Source organism: Aythya ferina (genome assembly GCF_964211825.1).
Source record: "Aythya ferina genome assembly, chromosome: 20".
In the NCBI taxonomy this organism is placed as follows: Eukaryota; Metazoa; Chordata; class Aves; order Anseriformes; family Anatidae; genus Aythya; species Aythya ferina.
The window spans coordinates 1,163,210-1,185,947 of record NC_140318.1 but is presented as its reverse complement, the minus strand read 5'-3'; the positions used below and the strand labels follow the sequence as shown (position 1 = coordinate 1,185,947).

Here is a 22,738-nt window from a genome sequence, read left to right as displayed (position 1 = left end):
GATGAAAAGGACAAAAGTCTGCTCAGCTATGAAGAGCAGCTGGTGCCAATACAACTATTTACCCTCTGACCTTTCCTCTGCCCAGTAAGTGAACAGTGCCAATTGTTTTCTTGGATTATATACTGTTTACAAGCCCTGAGTGGCATGAAAGGAATTAATAATTTAGCTCATGGAGCTGATGACCTTTATTGGGGTACCCCCTATTTGCTGGGCAGAAATTAGAGCAAAGGCTGCCTTGAAGCCACAGGGTTGCTTTAAGAGTTTCCCACTTTACAGCCTAATTGGCCACCATAACATAAATCAATTATTTCTCCTGTTTTAAGCAACAATGCTACCTATTCTCAACCGCTCGATTTCGAACTTCCCTTGTATCAAGCCGGGCCTTGTTCTCCCACTTTTACAGCTGTATAGTAAACACGATGGCGAGGAGAGCGAGGAGAGCTTTGCAGGATGAGCAACGTTGGGAAATGCCAGCAAAAAGAGGTTATGCTGTTCTGAACTTCTCTTGACCTTTGCCTGCCCTTGTCCCCGTTTATGCTAATTGAAGGGGTGCGCGGAGGATACTCCTAGAAATGAACTTAGCCTGAACCTGGGACATCGCATTGGACTTTGAAGGTATCGGTGCACGAGTTTGGCAGCCCAGCACATCGCACACAGGAGTACAGCGCGCAAGGCACCCTGAGCAGCTGCAGGAACCCCATGGTCAGCAGCAGCAGAATCACACTCGTACGACCATCAGGAGATTGGAAGGCCTCTGCCGCTCACCTGGTGCCCTTCCACTGGAAGCAGAGCCGTTTTCAAGGCTGGATCAGCTTGCCCAGGGGTCTCTTCAACAAAATTTTGAAAACCTCCAAGGATACAGACTCCACGGCCTCTCCAGACACCAGTACTGCATCACTCCTGAGAACATCTTCATCCCCTCAAAAAGTCCAGCAGGAATTCCCATCGCTGCAACCTGCCATCGCTGCCTTGACCTTTTGCCACACACCCCCGAAGAGTCCGGCTCCATTTGTTCCTAGAACCACTTTTCAAGGACTGGAAGGCCGGCCGTTAATCCCCACTTAGCCTCCTCTTCTCCAAGCTAAACAACCGCAATCCCCTCGGCCTGTCCTCGTCTGTCAGGCGTTGGAGCCCCCAGCCCTCCCAGCACTGCCCCGAGGAGCCGTCGCGCTCCCCAGCGCCCGCGAGGCTCAGCAGGGCCCCGCAGCATTTCAGCAGAGCCGCACCACAGCTGCTCTCTGTTGAACCTGGAGGTTTCGGTCGATCCTTCCCTTCTGGTCACTGAGGTCCTCCCGTGCCCTGCAGAACCTCACCAGCCGGTCAGACACACACCCTGCCGTGCCCTGGCTGGTGCCAGCACCGAGCAGCACTGCCCCTGCACAGGTCCCCTCGGTACCCGGCCACCCGTCAGCCTTTCACCTACCGACTGCTACCCTCTGAGCCAGGCAGAGTTAGTTTTTCACCCACATTTCCTCATTTGGCCACAACGCTGGCACGTCAGACCATGTCAAAAGCCTTGCTTAAGGTTAAGGCAGTCAGCTCTCCCCTCGTTTCGGGGCCCAGCCATCCCGGCCCAGGAGCCTGCTCAGGCACGGTTTGCTCTTGGTAAGCCCCTGTCAGCGTTCCCAGTTACCTTCCTGCCCTACCTGTGCCTGGAAACATCCTTTGGGAGGATCAGCTCCATGCTTTTCCCAGGGACTGAGGCGAGGCTGACCAGCCTGCAGCTCTCCAAATCAGCTACTGCTGAGCAGAGCCGAGTTAAAGGTGATTCATTATCCCTTATCAGCTAATTTTACCATACAGAGACATTCCTCCCCTTTCCCCTACATCAGGCAGAGCTCTTCGTCTCACCTCTCCTCTGAAAACATGCTGTTTGGAGAGAGGAGTGGGAAGTAAGGTCACTTCGTCATAAATATTGACAGTTATTTTTGTTAGCATGGAAAACACTCACGGCTCCTATTTACCAACAGAGCTGCAAGCAGGCATGGCACTCCAACGTCCTGCATGCTGCGGGAGCTGTACCTGCGCTCCCCTCCCTAAGCGCAGACGTTCCCCTAAACGTCTGTTTACATTCCAGGGAAATTCTGTCAGCGTGCTGTCTGATTTATTGATGCCATCAAAAGTCACGGGATTCCTGAAATGCCTCCTGAGACACAGATCGGAGCAGAGAGGAGACGCGTGTGGCTGTGGTACCAGCCGGACCGCGACTTCCAGCCTGGATTTCCAGAAGCCTTCTGCACCGCGCCGGGCAGGCAGCCCGCACGGTGAGGGTTTCAGAGCACAGCACTGCCCTGACTCACAAGGCACATCTCTTAAAGGCATTCCGTCCTGCTGTGAGAGCAAAAAACACTACAAGATGTAGGAGTAACCAAGAGTAAGAAATCATTGGTTTCAATTTGTATTTTTAATCTGAATTCAGAGCTTCAGCTTGCAGCCTGGTAACGCCGGGTCCTGTCTGTGCTGGAAGCTCTACCCAAGAGATCCTTTTTGTGGCTGCAATCCAACAAGATAATCACTCTCAGTCTTTTCAATAAGCTAAGACAGGACCACCAGGCTCCCTTGATCTTTTGGGGGCAATTCCCCGTATTTTAGGCGATCAGGGCTCCAAGCAGCACCACACTGTTATCACTCCAACACAGCGCCGTCAGCACAAGACGGGCAGTGACCATGAAGGGCCCACCTCCAGCTCCAAAGGATCACATCAGCATTTCTGGATGAAGCACTGCAATGACAGGCACTTCCCCATAAAGACGTTTTGCAGCCAGTGCCTCTCAGCATCAGCTGCCCGCTCCCAGCCATGCCATTTACCTGGAACACGCTCTGGCTGAATGGGATATCGCCCAGCAGGCAGCCCAGACTGCTCCAATATTGAAAGATCAATTGCATAATCATTCTGCAAATCTTTGTGCTGTGTGTACGTTAGTGAAAATCCTATATTTGCTTTTTGATCACTGATAAAATGTTGGCCAACACAAGTCCTTGGCATACTACCTCAGAAAAATCCATCCGTTCAGTCTAGCAGATGTACCTACATGAAGAAGTAGAATCGAGCAGCGTTATGCAAGGGCAGAGATGCTGCTGATTTTTGAAGCGTTATCAACCCAGAGTAAGACTCAACCAATAACTAGCAGCACATCGTGCCACGTGGAACATACCAGAAATCGGGCTGTAGGTTAGCCAGCGTTCCCAGAGGTGCCAGCCCCCAGCGCTTCAGAATGGAAGCACGACCGGACCTCTTTGCTGTGCCCTTGTGCACAACCAGCACTGACAGACGGATCCTGTGCAAGCACAGACATATGGGGAGCTCTGAAAACAGTTTTCCCCCTAACCTCAAGGTTAATGAGTTTAACAGTGTTCAAGTCTAATTTTGTGAAGATAGCATTGCAGCTTCTGGCTGTACCGGGCTTCAGCTGCACCCAGAGCTTGCTGCAACTCGGCTCTCCCGCTACCCTGGGAAGGAGAGAAGAGTAACCAGGACTCACTGGCCACGGGGTCGTGCTCTGTGGAAGGATCTCAGCAGCATCCCAGAACGTGAGAAGTAGGTGAAGGAACTAGGCATGAAAACATTCCTCCACTGCTGCCACACGTGCTCAAAGACTGAACAATTTAAGCCAACCCCTGAATGCACAGTGAACATCTAAACACTGCGTTAGGAAGGGTGAAAGCTTTGTAAGGGCCTACCTGCAATACGTTTATAATGCTCAATCCTAAAACAAGACGGCTGAGCTGCAGCAGATATGCTCCCCGTGCCATACATAAAGCTACCGCTGGCATCCTGTGGTTAGGTCTATAACTCACTTTCAGCACAGGGAAGTGGCAGGTGTTAGAAATATGATATTCTGTGTCGTATAAATCAATCACCAGAGCTGTAGCTCTTGCTGCACATCACGAGAGGACCAAATCAATGAATGAGCTTAACACGTAATTTGTCAGCGTGGGTGTAGCTGTGGTTGGTGCTCTTTCATTTTCGTGAGGTCTTTGTTTCTTCCTACAGGCCACCTGAAAGTGTTTTGTGGCTCATGCTGATGACTGCAATAAATGAACTGTCCTTTGGCAGCAAAAGGATCGACCCGGGGCTCCCCGTGCCCGAGGGATGCTCAGTGCCTGGGTGTGAGCCCCCGGCTCCAGGCGATGCTGCAGCCAGAGCCCCGCGAGCAGGCCCTGGGCTCTGTCCCGGACACGAGACCAGCGCCAGCTCTGAACCTCTGAGAGCAGACGGGAAGGGGCAGCAGTCCTGCAGCCTGACTCAAGCAACTTCCGTGCAATTCAGTGATCTACAGCCCTCCAGTCTCACTGACCACTTGCCTTGCAGCCCTAAAATACTGACATTTGGGGTTTGTTGGAGTGAAAAGCTTGCATTATCGGCCTCCTAGGAATGGGGACTGCATACAGACAAGAATCAAGGGAAATTTGATTCTCTCGCAGCACCTACCTCTCTGCCTACTGTCTCTGGTGTTTGCAAACCGTATTAGCTCCTGCTGCTTGCAATTCCAGAAACACTCCTTTCTCTTCAGCCTCATTCCATCTGCATCTGTCTGCTGCTATAATCTCATTTCGCAGGACGCCAGCCCGCTTATTAGCTTGTAAGTGTGGCAGCACACATCTAAGCAGCACGGAAAACACAGCAAGGTGTTTGAGAACTAGAAAACATACTCCAAGATAGAAGCATCATTCCTAGCATTCGGGTATTTGTTGATATTTATTTCTATCTGTACTAGATTACAGGACAGGGAAAATACCTACATTTTTTAAAAGGAAGCTACCTTCTCCCCAGTGGAAAAATCATTTTGAAGTGACTTCAGTATGCACTGCTGCTCTAAAGACAAATCTGAAGCTTTAATTCTAGTTTGATCTGACCTCACAGCAACAACACAAGAGTTTACGTTTTGCTGGTTTCCATGAAAAGGCAGGATAAGATTTTGCCTTTTTTGTATCAGGTTAAAAGAGACGACTATCAAACTTGTAATTCTAAAGCACTAGTCACGTACATTGAGAGAAATCTGTTCCTATTCTTCTGTTAGGAGCTGAGCATATTTGCTCACCAAGTAGATTAAAAACATTTGAAGATCAGCATGTGGTTTTTTTCCACCAAAACCAGGCGGAACAGTAGCAGCAATTTATCGTTCAATTTTTTATGCAGCAGCACAAACGCAGCTTAAAGGAATTATCTCCTCAGCGTACAGCTCCAGCTGTCAGGACAGGGTATCAGCACCTCCCCTTCTGCTCATGACTCGTTCGCCGTCTCCTTTAGGAAAGTGTCTTTGAAAACCCACATCCTGGGCAGCTGAAGTGTGAATGGAAAATATCCGACAAACAAAATCATTTGCTTTTCTCACCATCAGCTTGATGAAAACCTCACGCACCTCATTTCCACCGATTTCTTGTGGAGGAGGTGTGCAGAGCGCAGCTCACCAGTGGACAGCCACTAAACGTGCTCATGGCAAGCGACTGCGGCCAGCTGGAGCTGGGCCCCCACACCCCAGCCGCAGTGAGGGGCTCACACGCCCTCCCAAAAGCCTCCTCAAGGCCATAGCACCAGCAGGCAAGTGGCCCCTGGGCCAGCATCCCACACCTCAGGGCAGCCAAGGCAAGGCACAGGCATGGCACTTATCGAGTGCCCGTACAGCCTAAGGAACAGACACCCCTACCTGGTTTCTTGGCAGCATGCTTGGCTCCCCCGAGCACAGAGCTAACAGCTCTGCATTCAAGCAGCAGAGGATCACACCACGTGGGGCACGACTCCTCCTGGGGAGCTCCGCACAGCAGCACTGGGGCAGGAGCACCACTGCAGCCTCGTCTGTCCCGACAGCATCCTTGCCCAGCAGCACCCGACGTGCTCACACTCCCAAACCAGAGACATTCGAGTTCTCTCCTCGTGTTACAGAGAAATCGAGCGCCCTGTGACCCCGAAACAAGAACCCCTGCCTCGGCAGTCCCCGTTCCACAGATGGCCACGTTCTGCTTGGCCAGCGGCGTGCTTCGAGGCTCGCCACTCGAGCACCAGCCCAGCTCCCCCAGCCATAGCCACGAGCCGTGTCCGTGCCTGGAAGCAGCTCACCGTCCCGAAGGAGAGCGTTGAGGAGCAGCTGGCGGCCTGGCCCTCAGCCACTGTGCAGGGACCGACCCGTTGGGTATGTTCTACACTTACAGCACCGGGTTTGAGCTCCTGGAGCTCTTAAAAGAGAAAAAGGACAAGGGTGCAAGGAGCCGCGCTGTGCCACCCCCAGCACGGGGCACCACACAGCTCCGGAGGGCAGCGGGGCTCGTCAGGGCCCGGAGCTCAGCGCTGCTCGGGTCACAGCAGGCACACGGGGATGGTTTTCCTGGTGCAGGAGTTCTGGCAATCCAAGTGACAGCTATCTCACCATAAATATTATGGTATTCCTTACACAAGGGCTACTGCAGGAGTCCTCATAGAAAGAGCAGTTGTAAACAACTTGTTTCAGCTTACAGCAATTTCCCAGATAAGAGTTCACGTAACCCCTACCCGCCTGCCACAATAAAATACCCTACAGACGCTGGCAGGGACTGTTTGCTTGTTGTTGGGCAACCTCCAGCTCTATGTATATATTTTTATTTTCAGCACAGGTTAAACACACAAGAAAAGGAGCAGCACCCAGAGGGCCGTCCCTTCCCCGCTATCAGCCTGCAGCACAGGCTGTTTAAACTCGGTTTGTGTCATGAAGCTGTAAGTTTCTGTAACCTGCCCCTGCAGGCAGCGTGCTGCTGGACCTGCGGGTAGAGCACAGGGAGGCTTGGGAACACGGGATGAGAACGGCTCCTGTCGGCTACAGAAACCCCAAATAAATCCAGAAGCAAAGCACAGCTCAGCTCAAGTGCTGGAAACGTCTTTAGCCTGAGCTGAGGCTGCACAGAGGTGATTCATCAGTTTTCCTCACAGCTTTGCCGTTTGTTTGTTTTCACACACAGAAGCAGCCTGCCCGTCCTCGTGTGTGTCACCTCCTGGGACGGGCACGGACACGGACATGGACACGGACACGGCGCTTCCCCCGCCGACGCTGCTGTCGGGGCAGCGGCCCCACTTCCCAGCCGGGGTGATCGATCACGCTCTGCCCCTCAGAAGGGCCGATCGGTTTCCTGGTGCCAGGAAAATGATTGATGAATATTTCGAGCCGTGGGCCTCTCCTCCTGCTGGGTGCCCTTTTTACACGTCTCCACCGGGCCTGGGGAGCTTTTCCGAGACGAGGAAGTGTCATTTTTATGGATATCATCCCGGGGCAGGGACAGTGCGCTGGGGAGAGCTGCTATGGAAATCGAGATGAAACACAAAGGCTGGCTCCAGCGCGAAGGTAACAAAGCAATGCAGCAGGCACCGGGGAAGCAGGGAACGACAGGCAGGCAAAGAAAAGCCTCCTGAAGCCACAGGCAGGGCGGGAGGCACGGAACAGCCACACCGGCAGGGCAGGGCAGGGCAGGCTGCATGGTGTGCCCGCACCTCGGCGGCTCCCTCACTGCTCTCCAGCCCCGTAGGGCAGGGGAACACATCCAGCCACAGGCCTGCTGGCAGCCCGGGTCTCTTCTCTTTCTAGAGACACTTTCAAAAAACAAACCTGAAAGCTCAGAAGAACATCCTGCCTGGGAAGCACTGAACAAGAATTTCTAACAAGGCCTCAACTACGAGGCCAAGCCGCGGCTCCTGGTTCACATAGGCCGGTGGCATCGCCTTAAACCCAGCTCCGAGCTTCCTGAACCTTTCAAATCCACCTCCCAGCAGCTTACCCTTCGTACAGACTTCCCCATTTAGCCACGTCCCTAATGAAATACCAGTTGGGCTTTATGAGTGGCCTCCACTGTCACCCCACACAGGCTCCAAGCGACACGGCGATGCGATGGCTGAGCTGGGCCCTGCCCCGGGTGTCCAAGCTGACAGACACTGCTCGGGGAAGCTGGGTGCTAGAGGCTGTGTTTGCAATTAACCACCCCAGAAAAACACCAAGCACGCGCCCAGCATTACTCCTGGGTGGTTGAGAAACCTGGCTCGAGGTGCTACAGAGAAACAACAGCTTCTCTGCGGCAAAACTTCGGCTCCTGCTGAACTGACACCCAGAGCTCCAGCTCTGGGGAAAAACTACTTTAAAAAGCTCACGTTCCACTGCAAAACAAGAGGAGACCCCAGCTCGGCTGGTACCCACCCCAAGCCAAGGCTCAGTAACCAAGAATGGGGCGCCGCAGCTCCCCACTAGGGCATGGGCTGCCTCCCGCTCCTGCCTTCTGGGAGCCTTTAGACTGATGTCCAAGGACATAAAATTCGAGGTTATATTTCCTTGAAATATTTAAAGTTCCCATCAGGTTTCAGCCAGGAGATGTGCTTCAAGCCAAGGACAGCGCAGCACTTCGCAGTCAGCCCGGCATTAGAGCTCTGGTGAACCTTTAGCATTTTCTGATGCACACAAAGGGAAAAAACAGCTGAAAGTGTTCAATCCTTCACAGCGACCAGAAACTTCCCCAAGTTTCCAGCACCCCCACAAAGGGAGCGAGGAGGTGACACGAGGCAGATGCCCCACACACACCTCATGAAGGACACGGGGTCACAGAGCCACCGAGAATTGGGGTGCTGCAGGCTACGTGCAGGGAATCCTTCACCAACACAGCATTTCTCTGAAGCTAGCCTACCAGCAGTGTACTTCCTCTTTCTAGAAAGAGCCGCACAGAACCATTTTTATCAACAGAAAATCTGAAGTCTTCTAATTAGGTAATTAGAACTGTAATAATTAAGACTAAAGCTAAACCTCGCAGGGTCCTCTTGTCCCCCAACTTCCCTTTCTCAATTAACTCTGCGAAGTGATAACCACTGTGGCTTAAAGGCTCAAAAAAAAAAAAAAAGGGAAGGATCAAAAGGCTGGTTTAATACAGCTGGAGGGAAAGAATGCATTTCAGCTCACCAGCAACCATCTGACGAAATCCTGGGCCAATTCTTTATGTAAATGACTTCATTAGAATTACCAGATTACACCGCTGAAGGCTTTATTTAAATAGGCAGTTTATCAACAGGATAAACTGTGCTCTCATTCTCAGAGAATGCTAGTGTAAAAGCATTTGTTCAGAGCTGCCGCCACGAAGAGCTGCACAGTAATTCACTCAACCCCTTGCAAATTTGCCTCCCAAAAAAGAGATATCAAAAGTGACCTGCTAGAGACGTGACTAAAAGCTCAGCATTACAGCAAGCAGTAAGCACAGCCTCCTGACCAGAAGATTCCGTTTTATTTTCTCCTGCAGAGTAACTTTACAACAATTCATAGCAGAAAAAAATTGTTGCAGCTTCCCATCACACACTGCCTGCTGAATTCTTTGCTAGTCTTGTTTTTAATACAACGAGGCACGCATAAAGCCTTCTCCCCCGATTAATGATCTACAGAAGCCATCAATACTGAATTCCAGCTTTACACCAAGAGGTATTTTTCCATCTAACCATCCAAACAAACAGAGGACTCAGTTCTTCCTAATTTATAAATCTTATTTCTCACCACATCCACAGGCTCACAGTTCTGGTGTTTATTGTCTGTTATTATTTACGAAAGCAAGAGGCACCCACGTTCCGCAAGCCAAAACCGCGCTGAAATAACACCGCAGCCTCTTGTTTATTCAGAGACATTTGACTTCGGCAGCGTTGCCATTCGACAACTCAATTTGTTTTTCTTCCTAAACCTTCAAAGAAATGTTTATAGCAAGTAAACGAAGACCAAGCTGTATCAATGAAATAGTCTTTGTTAAGCAAAGGCTTATCTCATCAGATGCAAAGCAACCAAGCATAAAGAGCCACTAAAAACGTCAGTGCGTACCAGTAAACTTTCTAAGAGAGCTGCAGGAGAGGGAAGGGATGCAAGCGAGGGCGTTTTTCTTGAGAACTTTGCATTCTCTGTGCTCTCACAACTTTGCCCTTCTTTCTGCTGCAAAGCTCTCCCGGATCAGTAATTTACCCATCGGGAACATTAAGGGAGCTAAATAATTCAGTTAGTTTCCTGATTCTTAAATCTTCCAAGACTACTCACGCAAAGCGCCCGGAGTTGCCTTAATTCTAGATAAGCAGCTCCACTGTTGTTTTATTTGAAACTTAATGGCTTTTATACCGCTTCAGTTATTTTATGTTTCATTCATAGAAAAAACAACAACATGCCAAATGAAACTCTGGGGAAATCGGTGCTAAGGGGATCCTCCAACAGCTAATTGCTAGCAGCGCAGGAAAAGTGAAAGCCCGAAGAAAATTATTTAAAAAGCATTGATTTGACTCGTTTGCCTCTGATTCACACAGTTACAAAACCCGTTCCCCACACGGAGGGGACCCGCTCGCAGCGGTAAGGAGAAGCCGTCGCCTCGGATTCTGAGGACATGCGAAATGCCCCTTGAGATAATGAGGCTGTAATTGCCAGCAAGCGCTGCCCTCAGATCCCGCGGCCGCATTTCAAAGTTCCTGCGAGCCTCTCCCCGGGCAGCCCCCAACCTGGGGCGGCTCGCCCGGGGTGCGCAGAAGCCACGTGCGGGGCTGAGGGGCAGGAACGGCTCCGAGCACCGCCGCCAGGACCCCAAATTACGGGGGCTGCCCCAAAGGGGGCTGCGCTTACAGGGGGCAGAGCAGGAGCCCTGCCCGCGGTGCCGGGAGCGCTGCGGAGCTTTGTTCGGAGGGGGACGCGGGGGGGGGGCTGCTCGCCCCGCGGGGACCTCCCGGGCCCCCCCCGCTCCTCCCCCGGCCGCAGGGCGCCGAGCAGGGGCTGAAGGTCGCGGGGCGGCCCCGCGCCACCCGGAGGCGCAGCAGCGGAGGGGCCGGCACCGCCCGGGGGGGGCTGCCCCAGGACACGGCACCCCCGGACCGGGCACGGGGAGAGCCCCGGGGCGGTGCTCGGGGGGATGGGGGGCAGCCCGGGAGGGCCGGCGGGGGGCACCGCAGGCCCCGGGGGCGCCGCTGCGGCCTTTGTTGTGCCCCCGCCGGCCGGGCCGGGCCGTGTGGAGCCCGCCCCGCCCCGAGCGGCCCCGAGCGGCCCCGAGCGGCCCCGCTCCGCTCCTGCCCCGCTCCGCTCCGCCGCGCCCGGCCCCGCTCCCCGCTCCCCGCCGCTCCCCCCCCCCCCGCTGCCTCACTCACCGCTGCGCGGCGGCCCCTTGGCGGCGGCGCAGGGCTCCGGGAGCTCCGCGGGCGGCTCCAGCTCCATGGCGGCGGCGGCGGCGCCGGGGCCGGGGCCGGGGCCGGGGCGCGGCGCTCTCAGGGGCCCCGGCGGCCGCGCGCCCCCATGGCCGCTCCGGGCGCTGCTGACAGCCGCGGCCACCGCCGCTCGGCCGCCACGCCCCCACCGCGCGGGGCACCACGGGAAACGTAGTCCCACCGCCCCCCCCGCAAGCCCCGCCCAGTGGGTGTTCAGGCCACGCCCCCTCCCCGTGGCCACGCCCCCTCTGCGAGTGGCCCCGCCCCGCCCCGCGCCGGTGCCCCGGGAGCCGCGGGGCGCCAGGGGGCAGCCGCCGGCAGCGGGCAGCGGGGGCAGCCCCAGGGCACGGCGCTGCGGGCGAGGCGCTGCCGGCACCGGGGCGGGCACCGGGCACCCGGCGGCGCCGCTCGTGGGGCCGGGGCCGGGCCGGGCCGGGGCGGGGCGGGCGGTCCCGCGGCTCCTCCCCGCCGCCGGTCCGGGCGGAGCGGGCGCTCGGTGCGGGCGCTCGGCGCCGCTCTCGCCATGCGGGCGCTGCTGCTCCCGGCGCTGCTGCTCCCGGCGCTGGCCGCGGCGCGCGGCGGCAGCACGGTAAGGACCCGCCGGGACCGGCACCGGGACAGGGACCGAGCTCGGGACGGGACCCCCGGGGCGGGCACCGGGGGGCGAGCGGGGCGCTGCGCTCAGGAGCGAGCCCCGGGGGCAGCCCCGGCCAGGCGGGAGCGCAGCGGACAGGAGGAGAGGGGCGGCGGAACCGGAGCCCGAGCCGGGAGCGGCCCCGGGACGGAGCGGGGCCGGCAGCGGCCGGTGCCCGGAGCGGCCCCGGGGCAGGAAGGGCGGTGCGGGGCCGGGACGTGCCCGGGCACCCGGTGCGCAACGCCCGGCTCCGGGATCCGCGGGCGGAGCTCCCCGCGGTGCCCCCCGGGGCTGAGCGCAGGGAGGAGGAGGAGGAGGAGGAGGAGGAGGAGGAGGAGGAAGGTGAGGGTGAGGGTGAGGGTGCCGCGGGTGCCCTGCCCTGCCCTGGCACCGCCGCCTTCCAGGCGCTGCAGGCGAGGAGCGCGGCACGGCTGCGAGCCTGGCGCTGAGCGGTGTCCCTGCGGGACGGGACAGGTCCCCTGGCACAGGGCACAGAACGGCTCAGGAGCGGCCGGGCTCGTTGTCAGAGGCTCTGTCAGAGGCCCTGCCTCCTCCAAACGCTGGCACCAACTCAGAGCTCGCACGAACGCTTTTGCAAGAGGTCGCAGAAGCTCAGCGGCGCTGGGATCACCCCACTTGGAGAGCTGGGAGCGAGGACGCCCTCGGCACGGCGCAGGGATGCTCTCGCCTGCCGGCTGCCAGCACACAGCCCGGCGCTGCCACTGCCCCCAGAACGCTTCTGGGGGAGCCACGGGTGGGGGTCCCCTGGCCTGGGGCAGGAGCCGCCTCGTGCCCCCAGCGCACAGGGCTGGGGCTGAGCGCGGGGCCAGGCAGGGCTCTGCAGGTTCAGCGCCGCGGGCGATGCTCGGAGGCAGCGACCTTCGCGGAGCGGGCTGCGCGGGGAGCTTTTTTTTAAGACTTCCTTGTTTATTGCCTTTTGTGTATAAATAGAACATATGGTTCCTGTTTAAGGAAGCCATTTAAAAGGCAGAGTGGGGTTTAATGTTACCGCCCGGGTGCAGGCAGGCGCGGTGCCCTGGCTGCTGCTCAGAGGTGCGTGCACCGCCGGGCTCGCCGCAGCCCCAGCGCCCGCTCTCGCCCTCGGCCCCGGGCGAGCGGCTCTTGCTGCTGCCGACCCCTGCGAGACAAAGGGGCGGTGGGCACGCTGCCCCGAGCAGGGGCTGCTGCTGAAACACAGGCGGGAGATCCCTCGGTCTCCGGGTTTAGGGGTGGCTGCCTCTTGGTGCCGCGGGGGAGCCTTGGTTTGCTCAGCCCCCCGCGCAGTGTAAACAACCCGCAGCGGCTACGGGCGAGCTCGCTGCGCACGGCCCCGGCCCGCACGCCCCACCTAAGCGCGACGCTTGGGCCTCCGCGCGAGGCCGATCCTCCCTGGAGCAGCGCTGCCAAGTGCGAGGGGAGGGAACGCGCCGCCCGCCGCCGCCTGCTCCCACGGGAACCAGCCTCCGGCACGAGGAGCTGGAGCCGTGCCGCGCGGAAGGTGCTGGTGCGGGCAGGACGGCAGCGTGCTCACAGGGCTCGGCCGCGGGTTGGTCTCGGGGTGCTGGTGGGCAGGGGGAGCCCTGCACGGGCTGTGCCAGCAGCGCTGCGCTCCCAGCCCCTTGGCACAGCCCTCGTGGGGCTGGCACCGCGACGCACGTGCACACAGGGACCTCGCGCAGCCCCCTGGGTGTGGAAGGCTGAGGCTGGCGGCCGGGCTCCGAACCTTCCTGCCCGTTTGCACAAGCACAGGCACTGCCGTGGGGAGGTCGGAGGGAGCCAGGGGGGAGTGCAGGAGCTTGGGGACACGACGTTTTTCCAGGAGGATCCTGCTCCCCGCACTGCCCTGCCCATCCCCATCCCTGTCCCCATCCCGCCAGCCCTCTGCCACCGCTGCCCGCAGCACCCTGCCGAGCGGTTTATGAGATCCTGTTAAATTTACAGCGCTCCCCAGCAGCCTGTTTTCCTCCCAGCTAGTGAGACCTTCGTTTCCCTATGAAAAGGGAGAGGGTTTTTTTGAAATGCAAAACGTAGGGAGGCTTCGCAGCAGCTTTGGGAAGGAAAACTCCCAGCTCCCGGGGCCGGGGGAGCCGCTGGCACTGGGGCCCGACTGGGAGATCAGTGGCCGAGGGAGCGCAGCTCCCTGCTTGCCGGTCCTGGGCCACCGCCAGCCCCGCGGTGCTGCCTGCAGGCTGTGCCTCTGCCCTTTCCCACGCCGCGCTGTGCTCCCGGGGGGGCGGAGGAAGGCAGGGGAAGAGTTAACCTCGGCTCCCAGCCCTGCCACCGTTTGGTTTCCCAGGGTGAGCCAGGCTGGCCCTGGCTGCGGAGCCCTCCTGCCCCCAGGCCCCCGGCGCTGCCTCTCCCAGCCTCGTGGTGCACGGAGCAGGAGGGACCCCAGAGCAGGACGGTCCCCGCCAGGACCCGTCCCCAGCTCCCCAGGGCTCCCGCAGACCCAGCGAGGTGGGGGTCCCTGCACTGCCCCCGAGGCTGTGGGGACGGGCTGAGCCCACCCACGGGCTTCTCCTGGCTGCGGGGGGCTGACGCCGGCAGTGCCGGTGCCCACGCGTGGCGCCTGTCCCAGCCCCAGGAGCCGAGCCCCAGCTGCCCCCCGTCACCCGGGGGTTCCCGGAGCCTCCAAGCAGCTCTGCATTTCCTCATTAATCAAGGGGCTCGTTAGGGCACTGGCAGAAAAATGCCAGGGTTTGTGTGTGCAAGGTGTGGCTGGCGGCAGGGAAGCCTGGTGGGCAGGGAGAGGTTCCCCGTGGCTGCAGCCGGCTGCCCTCGGGGGGGTGCCAGGAGCCATGGGGCGTCCCCTGCCCCCGGGCTGCGACCCCGCAGGGAGCTGAGCCCCACGTCCCCACCGCTGTCCTGGGATGTGACCGAGGGCACGTCCACAAACAGGCAGGTGCCGGCCAGGAGTGAGCAGCGTGGCCGTGACCACGGGTGCTCTCCTTCCCTGTTACCCCCAGGGGTGGGGGCGTTTTCCCAGGACAGGTCCCCCCGGGAAGTCCCTGGCTTGCTGCAGCCTCCCACTGCCCCAGATCTCCGGGGGAAGGCAGCCCGCAGCACACACAAGCTGCTTTTTCCAGCTCAGCAGCGTGGCCAAAGCCAGGCTGGGACACGGGTTTTCACACAGATGGGTGTGAGAGGGAACAAGCAGCTCTGCTGGCGTCACTGCTGCCGGCCGCTGCCCCGGGCTGGAGAAGCCTCCGCAGCAGCTGCTCGGCTGCGGCTCCCAGCCCTGCTCCCACCACTGCTCCTGACCAGAGCACGAGCACGAGGAGCACAGGACAGGCTGGCAGCTGCCCACCACCAGGCAGCGGTGCCCCTGCCATCGGGATGTGCAGCGCTGCAGCTCCGGGGAGCAGGAGCAGCCTCCTGCCATGGTGCAGCCACCCCTGGGCAGGACAGCGGGTGCTGGGTGACACACGGCCGTGCCCACCCGGCCCGCCAAGCCTGCTGCACTGGGGGCTTTGTTCCCAAGCACAGCCGGGGAGAGAGCAGTTCCTTATCTGGAAAAAACAGCAGAAAAGCACCCCGGGCTCTTGCGTGAGTCAGGGCCATGTGTGGAAACAAGGGAGTCCTTGACTGGGCCTGAGGCCATCGCGGGAGCCGTCCCCGTCTGGAGGGGCTGAGCTCACCCCGAGGTGGCTGCGTCTCGTCACGAACAATCGTCCCTGTGTGGGCTCGGGGTGTGCAAGCAGCCCCCCCCCAGCCATGCTGCAGGCACGCGAGGATGGAGGCGCTGCTGGCTCCTCTCAGCGCTGCTCACCCAGGTCCTGCCAGCAGCTGGGAAATGGCAGCAGGAACTGGCCCCATGTCCCCAGGGCACGAGAGGTTCTGGCTGCCCCGGGGGTGAGGGGCTGCTCAGGTTTTGTCACCATCACCATCAGCTGGGTGCAGAGAGGAGAGACAGGGTGGCGGGGCTGCGCCATGCCCCATGCTCCCAGGGCATGGCTACGAGCCCCTGGGGAGGGGGAAACCCAGCAGAGCCTGGGGCTGCAGCGGGCGGGAGGCTCGGTGGCAGTGGGTGGCCCCATGGAACCTGGCACTGTCCCCCGCAGGCGCTGGGTGAGGCGGACCAGGTGCGGATGACCTCGGAGGGCTCCGACTGCCGCTGCAAGTGCATCCTGCGGCCGCTCAGCAAGGACGCCTGCAGCCGCGTCAGGGACGGCAGCGCGCGGGTGGAGGACTTCTACACGGTGGAGACGGTGAGCTCGGGGGCCGACTGCAAGTGCTCCTGCACTGCGCCCCCCTCCTCGCTCAACCCCTGCGAGAACGAGTGGAAGATGGAGAAGCTGAAGAAGCAGGCGCCCGAGCTCTTCAAGGTACCTGTGGGCCTGGTGGGATGCGGCTGTGGGGCAGGGCCCCCACCCCATGCAGCAGCAGACCCCTGGGGGGGCAGCAGTGCGGTCCCAGCACTGCAGCCGTCAGTGAGGAAGGGGATGCATGGGGCACCCCATGGGTGCTGCCCCATGGCCCCTGCCCCAGCCCAGCTCTCCCTGTGCAGCTGCAGTCCATGGTGGACCTGCTGGAGGGGACACTCTACAGCATGGACCTGATGAAGGTGCACTCCTACATCAGCAAGGTGGTCGCGCAGATGAACACCCTGGAGGAGGTGAGTGAGCGCCGGGGCACCCTCCCCACCGCATGCTGACAGGCAGCCCCGCAGCGCCCTCGACGTGTGGCCTGGCCCCATCCGGGTGCTTGGGACTTTTGGGGGTGCTGTGGGCTCCCCCAGCAGGGTTCCCCTCATCCTCCCCTCCCTGCAGACCATCAAGACCAACCTGAGCAGGGAGAACGACTTCATGAAGCAGAGCGTGCTGCACCTCACCGACCAGATGAGACGCTACGAGAACTACTCCGACATCATGATCAGCATCAAGAAGGAGATCTCCAACCTGGGCTACCAGCTGCTGCAGAAGGACGCTGCTGCGGTCCCTGACAGCAAGGCACAGGTACCTGACCCCCCCCCGGGCTGTCCCGTGGCGCTGCAGCTCCCGGGGCTGCGGCGGGGCCGGAGGGGTCTGACCGGGGCTCCCCCAGGACACGGCGGGCGGCCGCGGGAAGGAGGCTGCGCGGTTCCCCGGTCCCCGCAAGGCGCTGGCGGACAGGGCGGCTGCACGAGCGCCCAAGGAGAAGCCGCTCAAGCCCGAGAAGCCCAAGAAGGAAAACGCAAAGCGAGGGGGGTCGCAGCCCACCGCCAAGCCCAAGCCACCCGCGCAGCAGCAGACCGTGGTCCGGGGCATCACCTACTACAAGGCTGGGCAGGCGGAGGAGGCGCAGGGGGCAGCCGGCAGCCGCGGTGAGTGCAGGGCCGTTCTGTGGGGCGGGGGCCAGGGGCTGTCGCTGCCGGCACACCGAGCCCCCCCTGTGTCCCCACAGAGAGCACCGCCAGGGGGGCGGCTGTGCCCGAGCGGCAGGAGGAGAGGGACCCCACACCCCCCCCGGCTGAGAGCACCCCGTCCCGTCCCAGTGCACGGGCAGAGACCACCGTGCCCAGCACCACGGCTGCGCCCAGCACCGCCCTGGCCCCTCGCACTGCTGCCCGCAGCCCCCCCGGGGACGGGGCTGACAGCACCAGTGGCCCCGAAGCACCCAACAGAGGTGAGTGAGCACGGCCACACTGCGGGGAGGGGGCACCCACGGCACCCGTCCTGGCTCCTGAGGGCTGGTGGCCCAGCTCCTGGCCCTGCAAGGACTGAGCCTTCCTCCTCCTCTTCTTCCTCCTCCTCTTCTTGCTCCTCCTCTTCCCTCCCGCAGTGAAGGAGGTGGAGTGCGAAGGCACCATCAAGTCGGTGGAGCCCCCCACGGAGCACCACAGCTACGGGCGCAACGAGGGGGCCTGGATGAAGGACCCGGCGGCCAAGGATGACCGCATCTACGTCACCAACTACTACTACGGCAACAGCCTGGTGGAGTTCAGGAGCCTGGACAACTTCAAGCAGGGTGAGGCCGGTGGCGGGGGGGGGCCTCGCTTCCTGCCGGGCGCTGTGCCAGGCCCTGGGCGCTGCCTCCCCGCGTGGGGAGCGGACGGGGACCTGCCCCTGGTTCCCTGTGCCTGGCGTCCTGCCCGGCACCGGGGAGCTCAGGGGGCGAGGGGCTGGGGCCTCCCGGAGCTCTCAACACCTCCCGCCCGCCCGCAGGCCGCTGGAGCAACCTCTACAAGCTGCCCTACAACTGGATCGGCACCGGGCACGTGGTGTACCGGGGCGCCTTCTACTACAACCGTGCCTTCACCAAGAACATCATCAAGTACGACCTGAAGGAGCGTTACGTGGCCGGCTGGGCGCTGCTCCACGACGTGGTGTACGAGGACACGACGCCCTGGAAGTGGAGGGGGCACTCGGACATCGACTTCGCGGTGGATGAGAGCGGGCTCTGGGTCATCTACCCCTCAGTGGACTACGACTACTCGCAGCAGGAGGTGATCGTCCTGAGCCGCCTCGACCCCGGGGACCTGTCGGTGCGCAGGGAGACCACCTGGAAGACGGGGCTGAAGCGCAACGCCTACGGGAACTGCTTCATCATCTGCGGCATCCTGTACGCCGTGGACACCTACAACCAGAAGGAAGGGCAGATCTCCTACGCCTTCGACACGCACACGGACACAGAGGCGGAGCTCCGGCTGCCTTTCCTCAACGAGTACGCCTTCACCACGCAGGTCGACTACAACCCCAAAGAGAAGGTGCTCTACGCCTGGGACAACGGCCATCAGATGACCTACAGGCTCCACTTCGTGGTCTGAGCGCCCGGCCGGGCACCCGGCAGCAGCCCGGCACCGGCACCCGAGCTGGGCTGGGGCCACGGGAAGGGCCCGGTTCCCCCCGGGGCTCTCCCAGCCAGCAGCCACCGGCAGGGCCGGGCTGTCAGGGCCCCGTGGTGCAGGGAGCGCCCCGGGGACACCCCCACGACGCGGTGGCTGCCGGGGCTGCGGGACCGGGTGCCACCACCGTCGGCTCGGCCAGCACTGCCTGCTGGAGGCCCCGGGGCTGCAGCAGGGCACGGGGCAGCCCCGCACCTCTCCCACCCCAAGGCGCTGTGCACGGCCTGGCCCCGTGCCCGCTGCAGCCGTTGGTGCCCTTAGCACCCCCGGGACCTTGTCCTGCAGGGTGGGTGCAGCTGGGGCGCTGCCTCGCCGGCAGGAACAGCCACTGATTGCTATTTTAGAAGATGCAAATAAGATGCCTATGCTTTTGCAATTCATAGCTTGTTATTTAAATGCATTCACAGGAGGCGTGCGCTGGCACGGAGCAGCCTGTCTGCAGCACTGGTGTGTGTCCTGTGCCCAGCACCACGCGGGGAGGGGGCGCGTGGCCCTCGTGCGCTCCTCCCAAGGCAGGGCGAGGGCCCAGGATTGCTTGGCTTGGTTTCTGTCATTTTAGAAGTGAACAGTATTAAAAAGTAATAGACGTAAAAACAGACTGTGTGCCTCCGTCCTTTCTCCTGAAGCTGGGACAGGGAGGTGTGGGTGCTTGCGGTCCTGCTGGGGGTGAGCCCATCCCATGGCCGGGTGTGGGGCTGCCTGCATGCATGGGGGCTGCTCCCTGCACACGCTGCCTGTGCCGAGGAGGGCACCGTGCTGCCATGCTGCTCGTTCCCACCCGCTGGCAGGGGGGCTCAGCCCACCCCAACCTGGCCCTGTGGGGCCCCAGGGTGGACACCGAGGGCTCAGCACCCGGCATGGCCACGGCTGCGTCCCGCGGGCCCCTGCCCGGCGGTGCAGGAGGCAGGCCAGGACCAAGAGCAGGGCCGGGAGCACGGCCTGGCTCAGTCCTGGGGAAAAAAGAGGAATTTGCTGTTTCCAGGTCTGAGCTGCAGCCTGAGGAGGAACATCTGGGAGCCGGGACCGGCTGCCAGGAAATCTGGTCTCACTGTAACCTGGACACAGAGAGACGAGAGCAGCTGAGCGTGGGCATGGGCGGCAGCAGCTGCCCCAGCCCTGCTGCGAAATTCTGCAACCGTGGAGCTGCCAGGGGGCCCCCGAGGGGCCAAGGGGCGAGAGCAGCCCCCCCAGCGGAGCACACATCCTGGGCATGGCCGAAATGACGCTTCCTGCAGGGAACGCCCAAGGCGGGCACCACGGGCAGGCAGCCCGGTGCTGCCTGGGGGCTGCAGGACGCCCTTTGCAGCTCTGCTGCAGCCCCAGCCCGGAGCCTGCCCCGGTGCCCCGCTGGCCGTGCTGTGCGGTGCGGCACAGCCCTTGCTCATCCGCCAGTCCCCCGCCAGGGGAAAGGAGCTGGCTGACTTTTTTCCCCTGGCTGGGTCTCTGCCAGGCTTTTATCTAACGATCCCCAGCAAATCCCTGTCTAAACAATACGGATTTCTGACATTTTTTTGCGGTAAAGTAAACTCCCAGCACATCTCTAATTCCAGGGCTTTGTTGTTTTTCTGCGGGGGCTGCCGCTCTGCCTTGCGCTGTCTTGCTGTGCCGGACCAGCGCTGGGCTGGGGGTTAGGGGCGTCCCTCGATTCCCTCTGGGAACGAAAACATCAGGAACAAAGCACGGCCCCGGCTGTGCCCTGGGGAGCTGACTGCACCCAGTGCCACAGGGATCCGCAGGCACCTGCACCGCAGCGCCCCGGGGCCTGTCCCTGTGCCCCCGGTGCCCCCGGCAGCGCTGTGCCCGTGCCCAGGGCAGCGGGTGAAGATTCAGCCACGGCTGCCCGGGAAGCAGAGGGTGCGAGGGGAGGAGTTGGTTTGGGGCCCAAAGGGGATGGGACTGGGGAGTCCCAGGGCGAGGTTAATTAAAACCGCGTGGCCGGAGGGCAGCGTTGCCTAATTGCAGCTGCGGGGCCTCCTGCAAAGGCGCCCCTCTGCGAGCACACCCTGGCTGCCATTAACACCACGATAACGAGAAACTTTAATTACACCCAAATGACAGACATTTCACGAGCTAAGTCCTTCCCCCGACGGCTGCTGGCATTTCCCCAAGCCCTGCGGCCCCAGCCTGTGGCACCCGTGGCCAGGACAGCTCGGCACAGCCCTGGGGGACACGCAGGTGCTTGGGTGACACCGACCACAGCACATGGCACCCAGTGCCCAGCACCGCTGGGCCCTGCACCGGCCGTGGGGCTGTGGAAGGATCCCTGACCCCCGGCTGAGCACCACCACAGCCCTGCCCCAGCTCCTGCCTGACAAAACACCAGCAGCGAGCAAAAACAAAGGGGCTTTTGTCTCCCGGAGGGGTCATTATGCTGGGTTCCTCGGGCTTCCCCGGCCCCCCACCGCTCCCTGATGTTCTCTCAGCCTGAAGTCACCCCGATGCCTTTCTCTGCCATTGTGTGCCGGGGACTCCCCCCTGGCCTCGGCCATGGAGCTGCCCCTTGGTGCCTGCCCGGGGGCTGCCCACGCAGCCGGGACACGCTCGGGGACACGTGAAACCTCCTGGGCCGCTGCCCCCGCCACGGGGCCGGGCTGCTTGTGCATGTGGTGCCACGATGTGTGTGTGACGGCAGCCCCGCCAGCCCGTGGGCTGCACGGTGCCAGCTCGTGCTCGTCCTGCTGCTTCTGCTGGTGCCCCGCCAGGCAGGGCAGGATGGAGGTCCCAGCGCAGGACGCGGTGGGGACACGTGGCTGGGGACAGGCCGGGTCCCTGCTGCGCCAGACGCCACTGACTTCCAGACATTCCTGCTGTGCGTGCCCAGCACCACCTCTGCTCGTAACGTGATTAAGAGATTAAAAATCCCTCCATGCAGCAGCAAGCAGCAAATGAAGCCTGAGATGGGGACGCGGCGGGGTGGCAGAGCCCGAGGCCTGGTGATGGTAACACAGCACCTGGGAAAGGGCGGCCGGGGCCAGCGGGGCCGAGTGGCTGTGGGCACCGTGACCCTGTCCCACAACGCCCGCTGTGGCCAGTGAGGTGCAGGCAGGTCCTGGGGGCTGCCCCCCGCGGGCCCCTCTGCCAGCTGCTTCCTTCTCAGTTACCAGCCTGGCTCTGTGTGTTTGCGGTACCTTTGCCTCCCTGCTGGCCCAGCTAATCAGGCTGGGGCCCCCACTCAGCACAGAGCTGCCCAGGGCTGCATGTACACCCCCAGTGCCAGCCCCACGGCGGGGAGCAGCCCAGCCCCATGGGCAGCCTGCAGAGCAGGACGGGGCAAGGACGCGGTGTAGGGGCATTGAGCAAGGCACGGGCTCTGCTCCAGGTGGGGCTCAGCCGGAGCCTGCCCGGACCCGCTGTGCTGGGAGCTGCTGCCGTGCCAAGGGCACCTCCTGCCTGCCACAGGGCACCAGGACGGGGCCACATCTGCCTGCGGGTGGCACCGAGGGGAGTGGGGCATGCGGGCTGCGTGCCCTGCATGGGCCTTTGCTGGGCATCACCCACGGACAGCTGAGGGTCGCGTGCCCGCGGTGCTGCACAGATGGGCCCGGCGGTGCTCAGGGAATCCGGGCCCTTCCCTCACTTCTTATCTCTGGCCAGGGCTGCTGACCCGGGGAATGAAGCAATGTGTGTCCGGCAGCAGATGGAAGTGTGTCCTGGTGCTGTGCCCACATTGCAAACATGCTTCAAAGCCAGAGCCAGCCGTACCGGGTGTCACATCGGTCTATTTTTATCGCCCCCCCTGACCCTTCCCTCCACGCTGTCCCTGCTACGTGAGGGCCCGGGCACAGCCAGCAGCACAGGAGGCATTCCCGCTGCCTGCAAGGGGCACGTCCCCGCTGCGGGCTGCCCGGCAGCCACCGGCTCGCTGCACCCGCGGCTGTCAGCAAGGGGGGGCTCCCCCCAAAGCACCCCGCTGCCCTGCACCAGGCCTGCTGCAGTGCCCCCCTTGGCGGGGCTGTGCTCGCCGCAGGGAGCTGTTTCTCTTGTAAGCGTGATGAAGCCGCATCTGGCAGTGCAGCGGGAGGCTCGGGATGTGAATATCGACCAACGCAAACAAGGCTGGTCGGGCGAGCAGCAGGCGCTGCCGGCCCCCACACACCTTCCCAGCACGCCGGGGCTGCGTGGGGCTGCC

The 22,738-nt window shown here is 61.4% G+C and overlaps 2 protein-coding genes across 5 annotated transcripts in view; one reads left to right on the top strand and one right to left on the bottom strand.

Moving 5' to 3' along the window:
- NR6A1 (nuclear receptor subfamily 6 group A member 1) overlaps positions 1–11,258 on the bottom strand; it is a 75,821-nt gene extending 64,563 nt beyond the window's left edge. For all 4 annotated transcript variants that reach the window (XM_084493694.1, XM_084493695.1, XM_084493696.1 and 1 more), the window contains exon 1: positions 11,096–11,258. In XM_084493694.1, the coding sequence (XP_084349820.1) occupies positions 11,096–11,162 (67 nt within the window). In that variant the 5' untranslated portion in view covers positions 11,163–11,258. The remainder of the gene's footprint in view (positions 1–11,095) is intronic.
- Positions 11,259–11,474: 216 nt separating this feature from the next.
- Positions 11,475–19,203, top strand: OLFML2A (olfactomedin like 2A). The gene is made up of 8 exons (XM_084493683.1): positions 11,475–11,741; positions 15,848–16,111; positions 16,294–16,401; positions 16,556–16,741; positions 16,830–17,088; positions 17,169–17,390; positions 17,547–17,732; positions 17,930–19,203. Exons 1-8 carry the CDS (start codon positions 11,676–11,678, stop codon positions 18,529–18,531), a joined length of 1,893 nt encoding a protein of 630 aa, XP_084349809.1. The 5' UTR covers positions 11,475–11,675; the 3' UTR covers positions 18,532–19,203.
- The last annotated feature ends 3,535 nt before the right edge of the window (positions 19,204–22,738 follow it).

Bases quoted from the DNA above. Each gene is read 5' to 3' on its own strand.
- OLFML2A (XM_084493683.1), top strand. From the start codon at position 11,676: ATGCGGGCGCTGCTGCTCCCGGCGCTGCTGCTCCCGGCGCTGGCCGCG. The intron at 11,742-15,847 runs GTAAGGACCCGC...TGTCCCCCGCAG, and splicing joins CGGCGCGCGGCGGCAGCACG to GCGCTGGGTGAGGCGGACCA. The intron at 17,733-17,929 runs GTGAGGCCGGTG...GCCCGCCCGCAG, and splicing joins CCTGGACAACTTCAAGCAGG to GCCGCTGGAGCAACCTCTAC.